We start from the raw sequence: 14,899 nt of genomic DNA on the forward strand, positions 1-14,899 counted from the left end.
ATTATTCTACCCATGACTTCCGTTGGCTATTTTAGAAAGGTGGGTGGTGTGCAAGATGGCATGAAGGACTCTACACTGCAACCTTTTGTTGTATCTTGTCCATACCCACACCCATACCCCTTACTTTCAAAATGCATTTATGTCCCATCTTTCCTCCAAGCTGTAGGAGATTCTCTCCCTCCCCATTTCATCTTCAGAATAACCTTTTGGGTAGGTTAGGCTGAGACACACAGAATAGTCCAAGGTAACTCGGTGAGGGATTTCAACTTTGGTCTCCTAGGTCCTAGTCCTAATGATAAAACTTGACAATCCAATAAATTAGTCTTAAGGCAAAAGTGCATGCCAGCTGCTGAATCACTATTACCACCGCAAAATAACTCAGCGGCATGGTAAGGAGATACCCAAACCCTGAACACTTGTGCACATTTATGCATTGGGCTGGATTTCACTGTGAAAAGGCAGTTTTATGTCTAGTGCTAGAAACTGAAACTCAATCTCAAAAATGTTCTGGAAAGCACAAGAATTGCTAGAGAATGTACTGATGATAGCATTGCAGAGTCATTCCATATCAAGTGATCCATTTTTTTTTATATTTCATGTAACCCAATTTTCTTAATATTTTGTACATTTGTTGAATGATCAAAACTAAGTTTAAATCTAAAAATGTACATTTTTATCTCATCCCGTTTTTAAGTTATGAGGCTTTGAAATTTCAAAAAATTGACCACTTTGGCCTTGCCGGACTACACAAAAACCTTAAAAGCTCAGCCCGGAATTGAGATATTTCAAAACTAAAAATATCAATCTCCTCAGAACTTCATGGTCTTTAATATGATGTGCCACATCATGGGCTTACATTAACGTCTACATTTAAGTTACAATTTTTTTAAAGAAAGTGATTAAAAAATTAATATGATTAAAAATTTCCAAAGAAATATATTTCACCATTTTCCAAGAATCGATTTCCGCAGCATAGGCCAACAGTATTGTTCTACAATTGTTTGTGCAATCAGATTCTACCTATGGCTCTTTGGCTATAACTCATTCCTGTTCTTACTGTATGACACAATAAACTTTATAGAATTCACAGTATAATCATGGTGGTTTGGATAGAAATATGCAAGTGCACAAGTTGAATATACTTCTGCTTGTAGGGTGTTCCTTCCCCTCCCCCAATTCTTCCCACTCATTGCACCTTGCTCTTGCTCCCAGTCACTGTGGAGGGTCACCGTACACTCTGGCACCAGTGGGGGGTGGGGGGTGGGCACAGGGGCTTGCAGGCAGAAAGAGAAGATCCAGCATCCTGCACAAACGTTAATGCCATATCATTGTGCAGTGGAGAAGGTAGATCCAAGATCCATTGAATACTTTTTAAATGATGCTTGTTAAATATTGATGCACAGAAATCATTCCCTGTCAAAGGCTACACAAGAGATTAGAAAATTGAGCCGTATTCTCATAAGATAATATATTTAGTACATTGCTACTCACCTTGTCGCGTAAATGATGCTCTGCAGCTTCAATATTCAAAGGATCATCAAAATTCAAGAGATCCTGAAGAGAAAAAACCAGACACTTAAGAAAATGGTTGGCTATAACTATCACACAAATGAACTTTGAAACTAACCCTTTCTACCACACGGCAAACTGTTTATGATGTGGTAGAATGGTCTGATGTCATAAAAAAGAGTCAGATGTCTCATACAGAATGTGCAAGCTCTTGGACTGACTCAATGAGATCTCTGGAACCCCATCCATGGAATTTAACTAAAATTCTTATATATACGGAAATTCATAATACAAATTGAAAATCTAAGCATTCAGAGGCTATATACCAATGTTTTACTATTAAGGTGTTTGCAAAGACCTGGTTCAGATGTCACAACCAAGTTAACAGGCTGTGCCTTGGGTTCTTTCCATTCCATTTACACTCTCAATTCTTTCCCTCACTTGTTTATTTTAAATACTTTCACTTTCATACCACTTTTCCCTAGCGGTTTAAAGTAGTTGGTCACAAGGACAGAAATATATATTTAAAACCCCACAAAGCTGTACTGGTAGCCTCAGAGAAAAAGCCAACTGACATGAAAGAGGTAGATTTCTTACCCTCTGAAAGCTCAGTAAATAAGTTTTCAATCTCTTTCAAGATTCTATAGTATTGGAATCATAACTGAGAAAGCTTGGGCGACTGCTGTTGCTGTTCTAATGTTACAAGGTTGGAATGGACAACAGAATTTATTGATCAGATTTCCAACAATTGTAAAAACAATGGACTAACCACACTAACATTGCCTCCAAAATAGCACTGGAAACCCGGTTCAAACAAGTTTTGAACTCCGCTTTGGAGCTGAATTATGGTTTGCAACAACCATTGTTTGCCCAATTCATATACTCTGGCAAACTATGGTTAACTCGCCGTTTCTTTGTGTTGAGTCGATGAAAGACGGTGGCTGAATTTACAGCTGTATCACAGCTCTGGAAGAGAAATCCAGTGATCATGAAGGCTGATTTTGGGCCTCTTGTAACAAATGCTTAAAGAGCAGTTAATGCAGTTGAAATTGGAATTTCGGAGTATGGTTAGAGACATTGGAATAAGGTTACCAGACATCCCCGTTTCCTGGGGACAGTCCCCGGATTTACAAATCAGTCCCCATACAAAATCCACTTAAGTTAACAAGTGTCCCTTGATTCACTGAAAAAAATATGGTAACCTTACATTGGAATGCAGATGAGACAAATGGGAGGTGATGTGAGTCTGGATGAAAAACAAGAGGATCCATTTTTAATGAATTATTAAGACTCAGAAAGAGAGGATAAATTCAACCCAGCAGATGGCGATGTGGAGACAGAGATACAAAAATATTACTGGGGAAAGTGCCTGTCGTAAACTCATGAGCCAAAAATCATTCAAAAATTAAAAATGCTCACATCGAAACGTCCTTAAAGAGAAGTCAGATGAAAATGTTGCCTATCTCCTGAAGGAAGATTGATTAAAAAACTGGAAAAGCAGGAGAGAAAAGCACGAGGTTATGATTTATGGATTAAGCATCAGGCAAATAAATGTGAACTCTCATTTTATTGAGATGTGCTGGAATCCAGAAAAAGAAGTATCCCATAAGAAACTGGAGAAATGTTAGTTTGGGACATTCTAAAATGAAACGTCATATTGAACTGATTGAGTATCAGAACTGGCGATGTTGGAGGCCTGCAGAGGAAATGTGAAGGAATACCATTAGCAGATGGCAGAAAGCTGCATACCACCTGCAGCTAGGAGTTACGATGGAGTGTATCTGCCAAATGTTGGAAACAACTGTATTATACATAATTGGCAGAAAGAAGGTGGAAGTACCTCTCCCCCCTTATTATTTTTTATAGTTTGTTTTGATTAATATTAAATTATATAAGTATGAGATGAGATGATAATATGATATGAAGATACACACAGAGAAAAAAATGATAGAAGAGATCTGTGTGAGAGACAGAATCGAGTGGTTTTTCTCAGGGTGTGAGGCTGATAAAGATGGGAACTGTCCCAGGTGGGAGCTGGGAAGATGTGGATTTATGTTGGTGAACTGAAAATTAAGATAGAAGGTTGAAAAAATATAAAATTTTGTTTTTGTGTGAGAGTGTGTCCCCCATCCATTTCTTTTCCTTTTTATTATTTTGCTCTTTTTGAATATTAGCTTTGTTTGGTTTTTATTATATGTTGAAAACCTTTAATAAAATTGAATAAAAATGATACTGTTTCTTCCTCTGAGTAGATTGTCAATACTTTATAATCATTAGATTTCCCAGCGTCAAAGACATAAAAATAAACCATATATCTCTACTTCAGATTGCAAGTTGGACAGCAGAGCAGAAATATGTTCCATCTGATGCTGTAACTACATAACTTTAAAGCATAGCTGTCAATATTTCCCTTTTTAAAAGGGAAATTCCCTTATTCCGAATAGAATTTCCCTTAGAAAAAGGGAAAAGTTGACAGCTATGCTTTAAAGGGGAAAAAGCAATTAAGACCTTATTTATCCTTCCTTTTACTTTCCAGAAAAATAGCATGAATGTTTGATCACAGAAATGTTAATTTAAAGAAGCAAGAGTACATAGATTCAGATTTGTTTATATCTTATCATCCCAGAAATTTACATAAGGTAACTGTTCCCTGACAGTAACATCCATAGAAGTTAACTGAGAGCCCAATAAAACCACAACATAGACTTAAAATGCCAAATTTACAGAAGAGTCGGGGTCGACCCAGGATCCACCGGGACAGCAGATCCCGATGTGGATCATTATTCCTCTTTTTCTTTAACAGGGAGGAAGGCGCCATTTTGGAGTTCACCTTAGGTGCCAGAATGCCTGAGAAGAGTACATACTTTCTTGTCAATGTGATTTGCTAGGGGAAGTAGGCTCCTGATGTTTATAAGGACTACAAAGAGTCTTGTAACACTCTGAAGAGAAATAATTTCATTAGGGCATAAGCTTTAGTACAGTCTACCTAATCAAGTGCATGCAATGAGACTCTACTTCACTGAAGCTTATGCACTCATAAATAAGATGATGATATTTCAGGCCCTACAACACCTTTGATGCAACAAATTCACATGGTAACTCTTCTAGAAGCTGTAAGCACTGTTTTCTTTTGCAAAGGGAAAGTGTGATGAGGCCAACTGAAAAAGATCTCAGCCAGTGCACTTGTTACTTACAGTAAATAATGAATTTAATCCCCAAACAACATCCTGAAAAGAAAAAGAAGTGGATTCAGTCAAAGAAGTTGAACAACGCATTCTTACTTATATTGAATTCTAGCACAAAATGTTCAGTAAATGTTGAGCTTTCCATAAAGAATGTAAAAAACAACAACACCCGACCCTTATGTGAAGCATTTAATTTCAAAGTATCTATGAGGCAAAGCCTATGGTGGGGAAAGCGAACCATTTCCAGCATGACCATACGGTGGAATAGGCTTTATCCCACTTCTCCCAATACTCCCTTCTGCCTTAACGAGACAACCTCTCACATTCACTTCATAGGTGAAGAGGGGCATATGCCTCAGAGAAATCAAAACTTTCATAGAACACAAAAAATACAGCTTGGGTTAAAAAAATAAACAGTGAAACCACATTTAGGTCCCATTTATTTATTGGAAGAAGCAAGAAACTAATCTCATTAGAGAGCATGTATTCACCATTCAAATCAAGATAACAAAAAATTGTTAAAATTTGCCCTGCAGATTTATACAAATGTTTCTGATTTATGAATGTTTTCACCTGATAAAGATTATCACATTTGTATGTTTAAGATAATACTACCTTTAATGTTCTAGTTGGAGCCCAGCCAGTGCCATCAATTGAATGTTCTCTCAATAAACTGAAATAAAGATGCAAATACATATTATACACTGAATTCATATGTGCTTTGCTTACTCTAGGATTTAAGGGACAAATTAAATGCACAGGCAACTGCTTGCTAAGCAATGACAGAAATTTTGATATTAATAGCTGAAAAGTCATTTGGGTATATGTGTACCCTTACATATAGGTGACTGCACACAAACTTGGCAAATAGTGTAAGCAGCTGGTCTTGTCCCACCTCATATCATTTGCTCCCACAATTTTGTATCAACTGTTGTGATTGCAATTTGTTTTAATCTGTTTTTAATGTTGCATTTTACATTGCAGTAACCAGCCCTGGGCCTTTGTGGTAAAGGGTGGGTAATGAATCTAACTAATATAAAATTGTAAGATGTTGTCACACTGCAGTTCACTTGGCCACAGACAGGTGACGCTGCAAACCACAGTGTGGCAAAGAGGTGGTAGATGGGCAGCCCAAGCAAAGCCACTAGACTGGGTTACAGCAGCAGCCACCCTGCTCTGCTGTCAGTCCTCCTTTCAGCCCTGGGGCCTCTGCCTCCAGGATCCACATCTCCCAACTGGTTGGCTCTGCTATCGGTCACTTTGGAGAAGAAAAGGAAATATTATCCCCACCCACCAATTCATTGCAGGGGGGGGGGGCTTGCAATCCCCCAAAGGGCTTTTGTCATAACTTTGTGTGTGGTAGTTGGAGAAAGTATTGGGGATGAGTTCCCTGGTCATTTTCTGCCAGCCTTTGTCCTGTTTCAGGCTGTTGTGGCAAAACCCCAAAAAGTTTTTTATCTTAGTGTTGGAGAAGCAATTGGGATGGTTTACCTGATTGCTTCTCTGTCTATCTGGTAGCCTGGACACGCATTTTCAAGGGAGAGAAAGGTGACCAAGAAATGCAGTTGGGTAGATCGAGAGAGGAAGGGAGGTTTGTGTCTGTCTGCCTGTATGTATGTGGTGAGTGCATGTGTGACCAACAGAAGGTGAGTTCTGGGTGCAAGTCATTTGAATCCCCTCTCTGATTCTTCTTCATTGTTTGTTTAGTCTGGCTTGCACCTTTTCTTTTCTTTTCTTCCTCAGTGAGATTCCCTGCCCACTTGGTAGCAGCAAATGCAATGCAACTGCAAGCCTAAGCCCAGTCCCACTTATTCCTCTGCTGGGCCTTTTCAGTTGATGGAGACCCACCAACCTTTGCTGGCCGCAATATGGTGTGTATCAGTGTCTCACATGTACATAGGTTAGGGGAGGAAAGTGAAATGGCCCCTTTCCTGTGGGAAATGCCTGTGTACATTCAGCTTGGTAAGATGTTGTAGCCTCTCTTCTTTTATTGCAGCAGGTTGAACTTGCTCTTTCATAGTTAGCAAGATCCAAACAACACAGCATTTAAAGCAAACAAAGCTCTTGGCAGAGAGTTGGCTGCGTTAGCCAGGTTGGTTCAGCTACAGACCATCATAAGACAGGCTTCTGTATGGGTGGTTTGTTTGTTGTTTTACAAACATTACTGCCTGGTGTGGAGTTTGAGCAAACCAGGAGACACTTTTCATGCATACTTATGCTATAGTAATTCCCACTTGGGGAGGAGCCATTTGACAGTGATATATACTCTTTCTCTTCCACCTACATACAGTGGTGCCCCGCAAGACGAATGCCTCGCAAGACGGAAAACCCGCTAGATGAAAGGGTTTTCCGTTTTTGAGCTGCTTCGCAAGACGATTTTCCCTATGGGCTTGCTTTGCAAAATGAAAATGTCTTGCAAGTGTTCCGATTTTTCCCCGCTCCCCCCCCTTTCTAAGCCGCTAAGCCGCTAATAGCCTTTTAGCCGCTAATCCGCTAATCCTTTAATAGCCGCTAAACCGCTAATAGTGCTAATCCGCTAATAGGGTTGCTTCGCAAGACAAAAAAACCACTAGACAAAGAGACTCGCGGAACGGATTAATTTCGTCTTGCGAGGCACCACTGTACTCACAAGAAATAGCCATTTCATCTACTGGCATTTAACTCTGACAATAGAATAAGAGAATTGAGCTATAAAAATTATTTATTACCTTAAACAGATTTCCCCTGTCTCCGTGATGTTGGGATGCCAGATTCTAGTCAAACATTTCACTTTGGGAGGCTGCCAGAAAATAAAACATAAGATTACAAAGCTGCCCAAGCTGAAGGAGAAATCAGGAGATCCCATTGTACTGGACATCCGCTCTCCAGAAATCTGCACTGTGTGCCCCCCCCCAGTTACTTATCCAGAGAACAGATAGCACCCATCCTCAGTTTTGTAGCCGATGTCTTTTCCTATCAAGTACTCATATTTTCTAGCAAGGTTTGTGGTGCAGGAATAAGTTCAAAATGAGACGACAACATAATTAATTGCACCAGGTGTGCTTGAGCTGGAACATATGAAATACCTGAGCTGGCTAGGAATTTGCTGACTGTCTCATTTGGCTGCATGTTAGAAATCTGGCTAAGTCAAGAAGTCAAAGTTAAAGGAACAGTGGCCATCACAGTCAAAGTTAAAGGAACAGTGGCCATCACAGTCACCTGACTTGAACCCCACAGAAAATCTCTGGTGGGATTTGCAGCACGCAAACCCCAGAATATTACTGAACTAGAGGCCATTGCTCATGAGGAATGGGCTCAGGCTCCTCAGGAACGCTGCCGGAAGCTGCTGTCTGGCTACGCATCTCACTTGCAGCAGGTTATAGCAGCGAAAGGCTGCACTACTAAATACTAAAGATGCTTGCCATGAAGGGGTTGAATAATAGTGAGACTGGAGAAGCCAGTAAAAGTTGCAATTTCAGCTGAATTTGGGGAACCCACTTGAAGCAACCACTGTGTTGAGCTATTACAATTGCTTTTGTCTGATCTGTTCATTGCAAACAGCTGAAAGTCTGTAATTTTTTTATAATAAACCAAATTGGCAATGGGGGTTAAAAAATTACAATTGCAACTGTAAATCCCCATTGCATAGTGAATATTCACTGCCATTGGGCTTTATTTGCTGACTAGCATTCAAGGAGGCAATCTGCAAGTAGCAGAGGCAAAAGTTTAAGTTGCTCTATTGCCAGAGGAAAAGTCAGTACAGTGGTACCTCGGAAGTCTAACGGAATCCGTTCCAGAAGTCCATTCAACTTCCAAAATGTTCGGAAACCAAGGCACGGCTTCCAATTGGAAGCCGTGTCAGCATTTCAGGTTCCAAAGAACGTTCACAAACTGGAACACTCACTTCCGGGTTTGGGGTGTTCGGGAGCCAAAATGTTCAACTTGCAAGGCGTTCAGGATCCAAGGTACGACTGTATAGCTAAACAATTTAGCCATAGGCTCTAGAAAGATGCAATGCTTTCAATTTTGAGAACGAGGTGGAGAAGATGGCATGGTTGTATAATGCACACAAAAGGACAAATGTATCTTGCCAAACTTCACAATGTAATTATAAACAGGAAGTTTATGTGGATCTTTTATTTACTAAACAAGATAAAAAAATTGGGGGTTGGTGGACCCCAACAGGGGTGCTATGATTAGTAGCAGCATCTTACATTCTACAAAGTCTCCAAAAATGCAGGGTTGGTTTTTTAAAAAAATTGATCTCCTTATGTTATTATGAAGTGACTCAACTCAAACTGTTTTCCCACCTTTTGTGAAATTATTCTTTTTATTTGCACATCTATTTTCCTTGGCAACTTCTCAGTAGGCATCCATGTACATAGAAAAGAAGCTACAAATCATAATACCACATCCCACAGATTGTGTTTTGTTATACAGTCGTAACTTGAATCTCGAACGCCTTGGCTCCCGAACAAATTGCATCCCGAAAGATCGAAACCCAGAAGTGAGTGTTCTGGCTTTCAAATGATTTTCGGAATCTGGACATCCAACTGGGCTTCCGATTGACCGCAGGCGCTTCCTGCAGCCAATCGGAAGCCGCACTTTGGTTTCCGAACGTTTTGAAAGTCAAACGGACTTCTGGAACGGATTCCATTTGACTTCCAAGGGACAACTGTACAGTGGTACCTTGGGTTACATACGATTCAGGCTACAGACTCTGCTAACCAAGAAATAGTACCTCGGGTTAAGAACTTTGCTTCAGGATAAGAACAGAAATCGTGCTCCGGCGGCGCGGCAGCAGCGAGATGCCCCATTAGCTAAAGTGGTGCTCAGGTTAAGAACAGTTTCAGGTTAAGAATGGACCTCCGGAACAAATTAATTACTTAACCCGAGGTACCACTGTACTTGGTTTACATTTGTGGGGGGAAATCTATTTTTTTATCATCATCATCAAAAAGTGACGCATATTTAAATTTGCCATTTTAGTAACCCTCACTTCATGTTCCTTCTAATCCTTGCCACATCAACATTGGCAAACACTAAGTAACATTTATGGCAGATTATGAAGCAGCTACAATCTACAACTACAATCCTTGAGTACACTTAATTCAGCTCTCTAGAATCTCGTTAAAAATAAATGCTCTTCAGTTCATATTATTTTTTTCCGTTGTGTGCATGAAGGTCTGAGTAGGTGCAAGGGTGTGGTTGTAAATGTAAGATTATTATTATCATTAATTTATTGATCACCTTTTATACAATTATCTCAGGGTAATATACAATAAAAACAGCAATTTAAAAACACGAACAAGGAACAATATGGGAGGAAGAGACACTTAAAATAGCAAGATTCGCTCTCCGCTTTATTCTGTGGCCAGGTTCAGCCCCAGTTAACCTGCAGCCAGAAACTGCAATACGGATGGATGGAGGAGAGCTTCTTGTTTTGCTGCTTTTTTACTGAAGTGAGTAGCTGTTATAGTAACATTCTGTATTATTATTTTTTAGAAATCAGCTCTGCAAAACTCAGACAAATGTGACTACCAAACATATTTTAAAATAAGATGATCAATTCAAGTAATTTATTATAACTAATAACCATCTAACTTAATTAGACTTAAAGTCAATCCAATATTTTTATTTTCTCTCTCTTTCATCCCCACAAATCTTTGTATCACATACTTGAACTGATTTAAACAAACAGATTCTTTATAAACAATGGAAAATACAATTATAATATGCAGCTCCAAAATAATCCTTACTGGTAAAAACAACAGCTAACTCTTCCAGAAACTAATTTCATAGCTCTGCCAATCATATTCACACATTCAAACTTCAGCTGCTGTTGTGTATTTGACTGCAATTACCAGGCTTATTTTTTCATCCAGAAAAGGTGTGAAAAACATTAACAAGAATACTTATTTTTCTATAAAAGTTGATTATGCGAGGCAAAAAATACAAGAGCCTGGTGAGAATGTTGTAGCAGCTGCTATTTATATAATCCTATTCTCAGAAACTTTAAACCACAAACACATATGTGTACCTTTCACATGAGAACAAATCCAAGGGAGGCTAATTTTTATATTTCAGATTTTATCAACAATTTTATTTCTGCTTTCAAAATAATAATTAAAACAAAAACTGTCTAATGATTCACAATGGGCAGAGCAGGAAGCAGCTGAAGACACTATCTAGTACAGGCACCCCCAAACTTGGCCCTCCAAATGTTTTGGGACTTCAATTCCCATTATCCCTGACCACTGGTCCCGTTAGCTAGGGATCATGGGAGTTGGTAGTCCCAAAACATCTGAAGGGCCAAGTCTGGGGATGCCTGCTCTAGTATCTCATGATTCTGACCTTCACATTTCCCTAGCATAAGCAGCAATGCTTTCCTCTCATTCGCCTTTCAGCACCTCCTACTTGCTACAATTACCAGATCTTACATAAAGGATCCGCTTTATTAAATAGATCTTAACATTCAATTCAGAATGGTATCTTGCATGCTCTTCAGAAATAGAAAAAGAGTATATTAGTATACTTTATGCAAAATAGTTTTCTCTTGATAACTGCAGAATTATACCCATATCTGATGAGATTTAATTTAAGAGAATTGCTCTTCAGTGTTGAAAATTTCCCAAGTATCATACAAAACTCATTCACACTTTTACAAATTCTTAATGGATAAAGAATATGAATAACCTGGGAGTTCTGGGTCTGCTGCAGGCTATGGTGGACACCGAGGATCGCTCATCCTGAGCAACCTCCTTGCTGCAAGGAGACGGAAAGGGAGCGCGGGCAAAGCACCTTCTCTAAAAAGCCCGGAAGGAACATTTGGGTTCTGAAGGGTCCAGCGGTGTCAGAGAACGCTCTCTAGGAGCCCCCAAAGCTCTGGAGGAAGCAGCGAGAGCACCAAGATTGAACACAGACCTCACAGCAAAATGCCTCAAGTGCCCCCATTAAAGCAGCAACTTCTTTAAAAAGTAAAAGGAAATCGGACCAATTTGCACAAGATAATTTTTTAAAAATATATATTTAAGAAGAATTTATCAATTGGATCCACACCAGGGAGGTGAAGAGGATGTCCCCCCTGGGAAGTGGGTATGAATCGGCATGGAATAAAATCTGCAGGGGCTAAGAAAAGAATAAATAAATTACCTGCTAATGATTTTTCTCTTTAAGCCTTCCACTGGATGAATTGAATTAACACTGTGATTTGAGCTAATATTGGATGCATAAGTTTAAGACTTTATAGTGCTTTCCAGCAAGCTTGCCAAACTGGAAATGAATTTTAGACATTGGGGTGATAAGAGAAGAAAGCAGGATGTGAACTTTGTGAATTATTCATCTTAATACTTTAAGAAACATATTTATTTCCTTTGCTACTTTTTATGAACTAAAAGAGACAGAAACTGTATTTATGGATTTAAAATTTTAAATCAGGACTGGTTTGGAAATATTTTTAGAGCACATCATAATCGGACGGTTAAATATTTTTATTTTTATTATTTGGGTCCAATAGAGATCAGAAACCATTTGGAGATGGGGCAATTTTTTTTTTTTAAATGAACCTTGTCTGTGTAATTGGTGGGCTTTTTGAAGAAGCTGAAGAAAAGGGAAAAGGAGAAGACTTTGTATGAAAAGATCTTAAACTTCCTCTCTCTCTCTCATACACACACACACGTGGATATTATGAGGGCTTTTTGAAGATGCTGAAGAAAGATACACTGTGGAACAATACCGTTTTAGTGAATGGAAAAGGAGATTTTAAAACTTTCACATGAGCTAAAAAAAAGTTTGGATTAAAGGTTATTTTATTTTTTATTTTCTTAGATCCTGGGAAATCTTGTGAATATGCTGCGATAAAGGAGGGAAAACAGGAAATAAGAAACCAAAACAATAGATAAGAGGGAAAGCAGAGTGAGAGAACAAGGACAGAAACACAAGCGACACAGTGTGGCTGGAAAAATAATTACAGGGGTTTTTCTATTTGGCTTTTTCTTTTTTTTAGTACTTTCTCATAAGAAAGGAGAGCTCGCCACCTATTGGTATTTTGATATAAGTATTGATTTTCTTTTTATATAGAAATTGAGAACTGAAGTTTAAAATATTCTTTAAACTTACGGTATTTTAAACTATTTACCGTATTTTTCGCCCCATAGGACGCTCCGTCCCATAGGACGCACCTAGTTTTTTGGGGGGGAAATAAAGGAAATTCCCCCCCAAAAGCAGGTCGGGGAAACAGAACCAGGTCGAGGAACAGCGGGATGGCGGCGCTGCGCCTCCCTGCTGTCCCCCGAGCTTGTGGAGCTGGCCGATGTCTGCCCCGCGTGAGGGGCGCTCTGCATCAGGGCGCCCCCCCTGCGGGGCCGGCAGGCTGCTATCCACAGCGTGGGGAGCCTTGCTGGGAACTCCTGCAAGGCTCCCCATGCTGCGGATGTCTGCCTGGCGCGGGGGGCGCTCTGCTTCAGGCCGCCCCTCGCGCCGGGCAGCAGGCTGCTATCTGCAGCGTGGGGAGCCTTGCCGGGAAGTCCGGCAAGGCTCCCCACGCTGCGGATGTCTGCCTGCCGAGGGGGGCGCTCTGCTTCAGGGCGCCCCGCCCGCCCGCCGGGCGGCAGGCTGCTATCCGCACCCTAGACATCCCTGCCGGACCTCCCGCAGGGCTGCCTAGGCTGCGGATGTGTTCCTGAAGCCTGGAGAGCGAGAGGGGTCGGTGCGCCGACCCCTCTCGCTCTCCAAGCTTCAGCAAAAGCCTGCATTCGCCCCATAGGACGCACCCAGATTTCCCCTTCATTTTTGGAGGGGAAAAAGTGCGTCCTATAGGGCGAAAAATACGGTAGCTATTATGTAAAATAACAACTAAAAATTATTTTGCATTTTGAACCTTTTTTTAAAAAGGAAAAAAAACTTTTTTGATAAAATCATGGCTAATACAGCAAAAAACCCACCATGAGGCCCAACTACACACCTGGTCAAAGAAAAGGTTCAATTACAGAAGGGGACACAAAGTCTGATTTAACGATAATTTTATTAGAAATGAGGAAATAAATGAAGGAAGGAATACAGAGACTGGAACAGAAAACAGATAATAACACTGCTGAGGTCGCAAATTTGATAACAGAAATTAAACAACTGTCACATAAAACATTAGAATTGGAAAAAACAGTGCAAGAATTAAAGCTTAAAACCTCCAAATTGGATGAATCTTCCAAGAAAGTACAAGTGAAGGCAAGAGACAAAAAGGGAGCAAGAGAAGTTGAAGAAAAAGATGTTTAAAATAGCATTTGTAAAAAAGAAGCAGCTTTTCTTCTGGGAATTATAGGGGTAGTCCTACCTAAACGGTACAGAAATTTATTCATGTATGAAACTACAGTGGCAAGAATGTTATTTGCCCAAAAATGGAAAGAAGAAGTACTGATGAAAGAAGAATGGATACAAAAACTTATGGACTATTCAGAAATGGCAAAAATTACTGGAAAAATAAGAAATCAAGGTAACAAACTTTTTACAAAAGAATGGAAATGGTTTGTTGAATATGTACAAATAAACTGTGAACAGGTAAGAACATTGGCAGGATTATTGTAATAACCTGCAGTTTCATAAGAATACACAAATAAAAGAATAAGATAAGTTAATTTAGAATATGCAGGAAATGATAAAAATAAATTTAAGGAACTGCAGAAAGAGGAGGAAGTTTAGTTTTGAAATGTTAAAATGACTGTAAAACTATTGAAATGTATATAACTGAAAATCATTTTAAAAAAAGAATATGAATAACCTGGACAATATGGCCATAATCAAGTACAGTGCCATACAGTTAAAAACCAACTGCTTTTTGAAGCCTATTGTAAAAGGAAACTCAGTAAGTATTAAACTGTTCTAATTACTTACCACCATATTATAGGCATCAGGAACTTCAATTTCAAACTGAAATGTTCCATTTTGATAATAACCTTCATCTGTTAAAGGAAAAACAGAAGCTTAAAGGAAATATGCAACAGCACAGAAAAGACAGTGATCTAGGGACGTTAGAGGTGAAATCCAATGGTGTCCATCTGCCAACGGAAGGAACGGTGGGTTGGGGGACGCTCTGGAGCAGATGTGGAGGGTCGGGGTTGAGGGAGAGAGAGGAAGGGAAAGCCCTGTTGGATGTCACCCTCTGCTCATAATTTTTTCCTAACCAAAGGTGGTGAAAGTCCAAGACAACTGGCTTTAGCACTCTATGTTCTTAA

The 14,899-nt window shown here is 39.6% G+C and overlaps 1 protein-coding gene across 2 annotated transcripts in view; it reads right to left on the bottom strand.

The window, feature by feature from the left end:
- Positions 1-14,899, bottom strand: part of UBE2F (ubiquitin conjugating enzyme E2 F (putative)) — a 29,347-nt gene that overhangs the window by 6,001 nt on the left and 8,447 nt on the right. For both annotated transcript variants that reach the window (XM_081183931.1, XM_081183930.1), the window contains 5 exons: positions 14,559-14,626; positions 7,403-7,473; positions 5,310-5,367; positions 4,704-4,736; positions 1,492-1,554 (listed from right to left, as the gene is read on the bottom strand). In XM_081183931.1, coding sequence (XP_081040057.1) covers positions 1,492-1,554; positions 4,704-4,736; positions 5,310-5,367; positions 7,403-7,473; positions 14,559-14,626 — 293 coding nt within the window. The remainder of the gene's footprint in view (positions 1-1,491; positions 1,555-4,703; positions 4,737-5,309; positions 5,368-7,402; positions 7,474-14,558; positions 14,627-14,899) is intronic.

Source organism: Podarcis bocagei, assembly GCF_964188305.1.
Source record: "Podarcis bocagei genome assembly, chromosome: 1".
Taxonomy (NCBI): domain Eukaryota; kingdom Metazoa; phylum Chordata; class Lepidosauria; order Squamata; family Lacertidae; genus Podarcis; species Podarcis bocagei.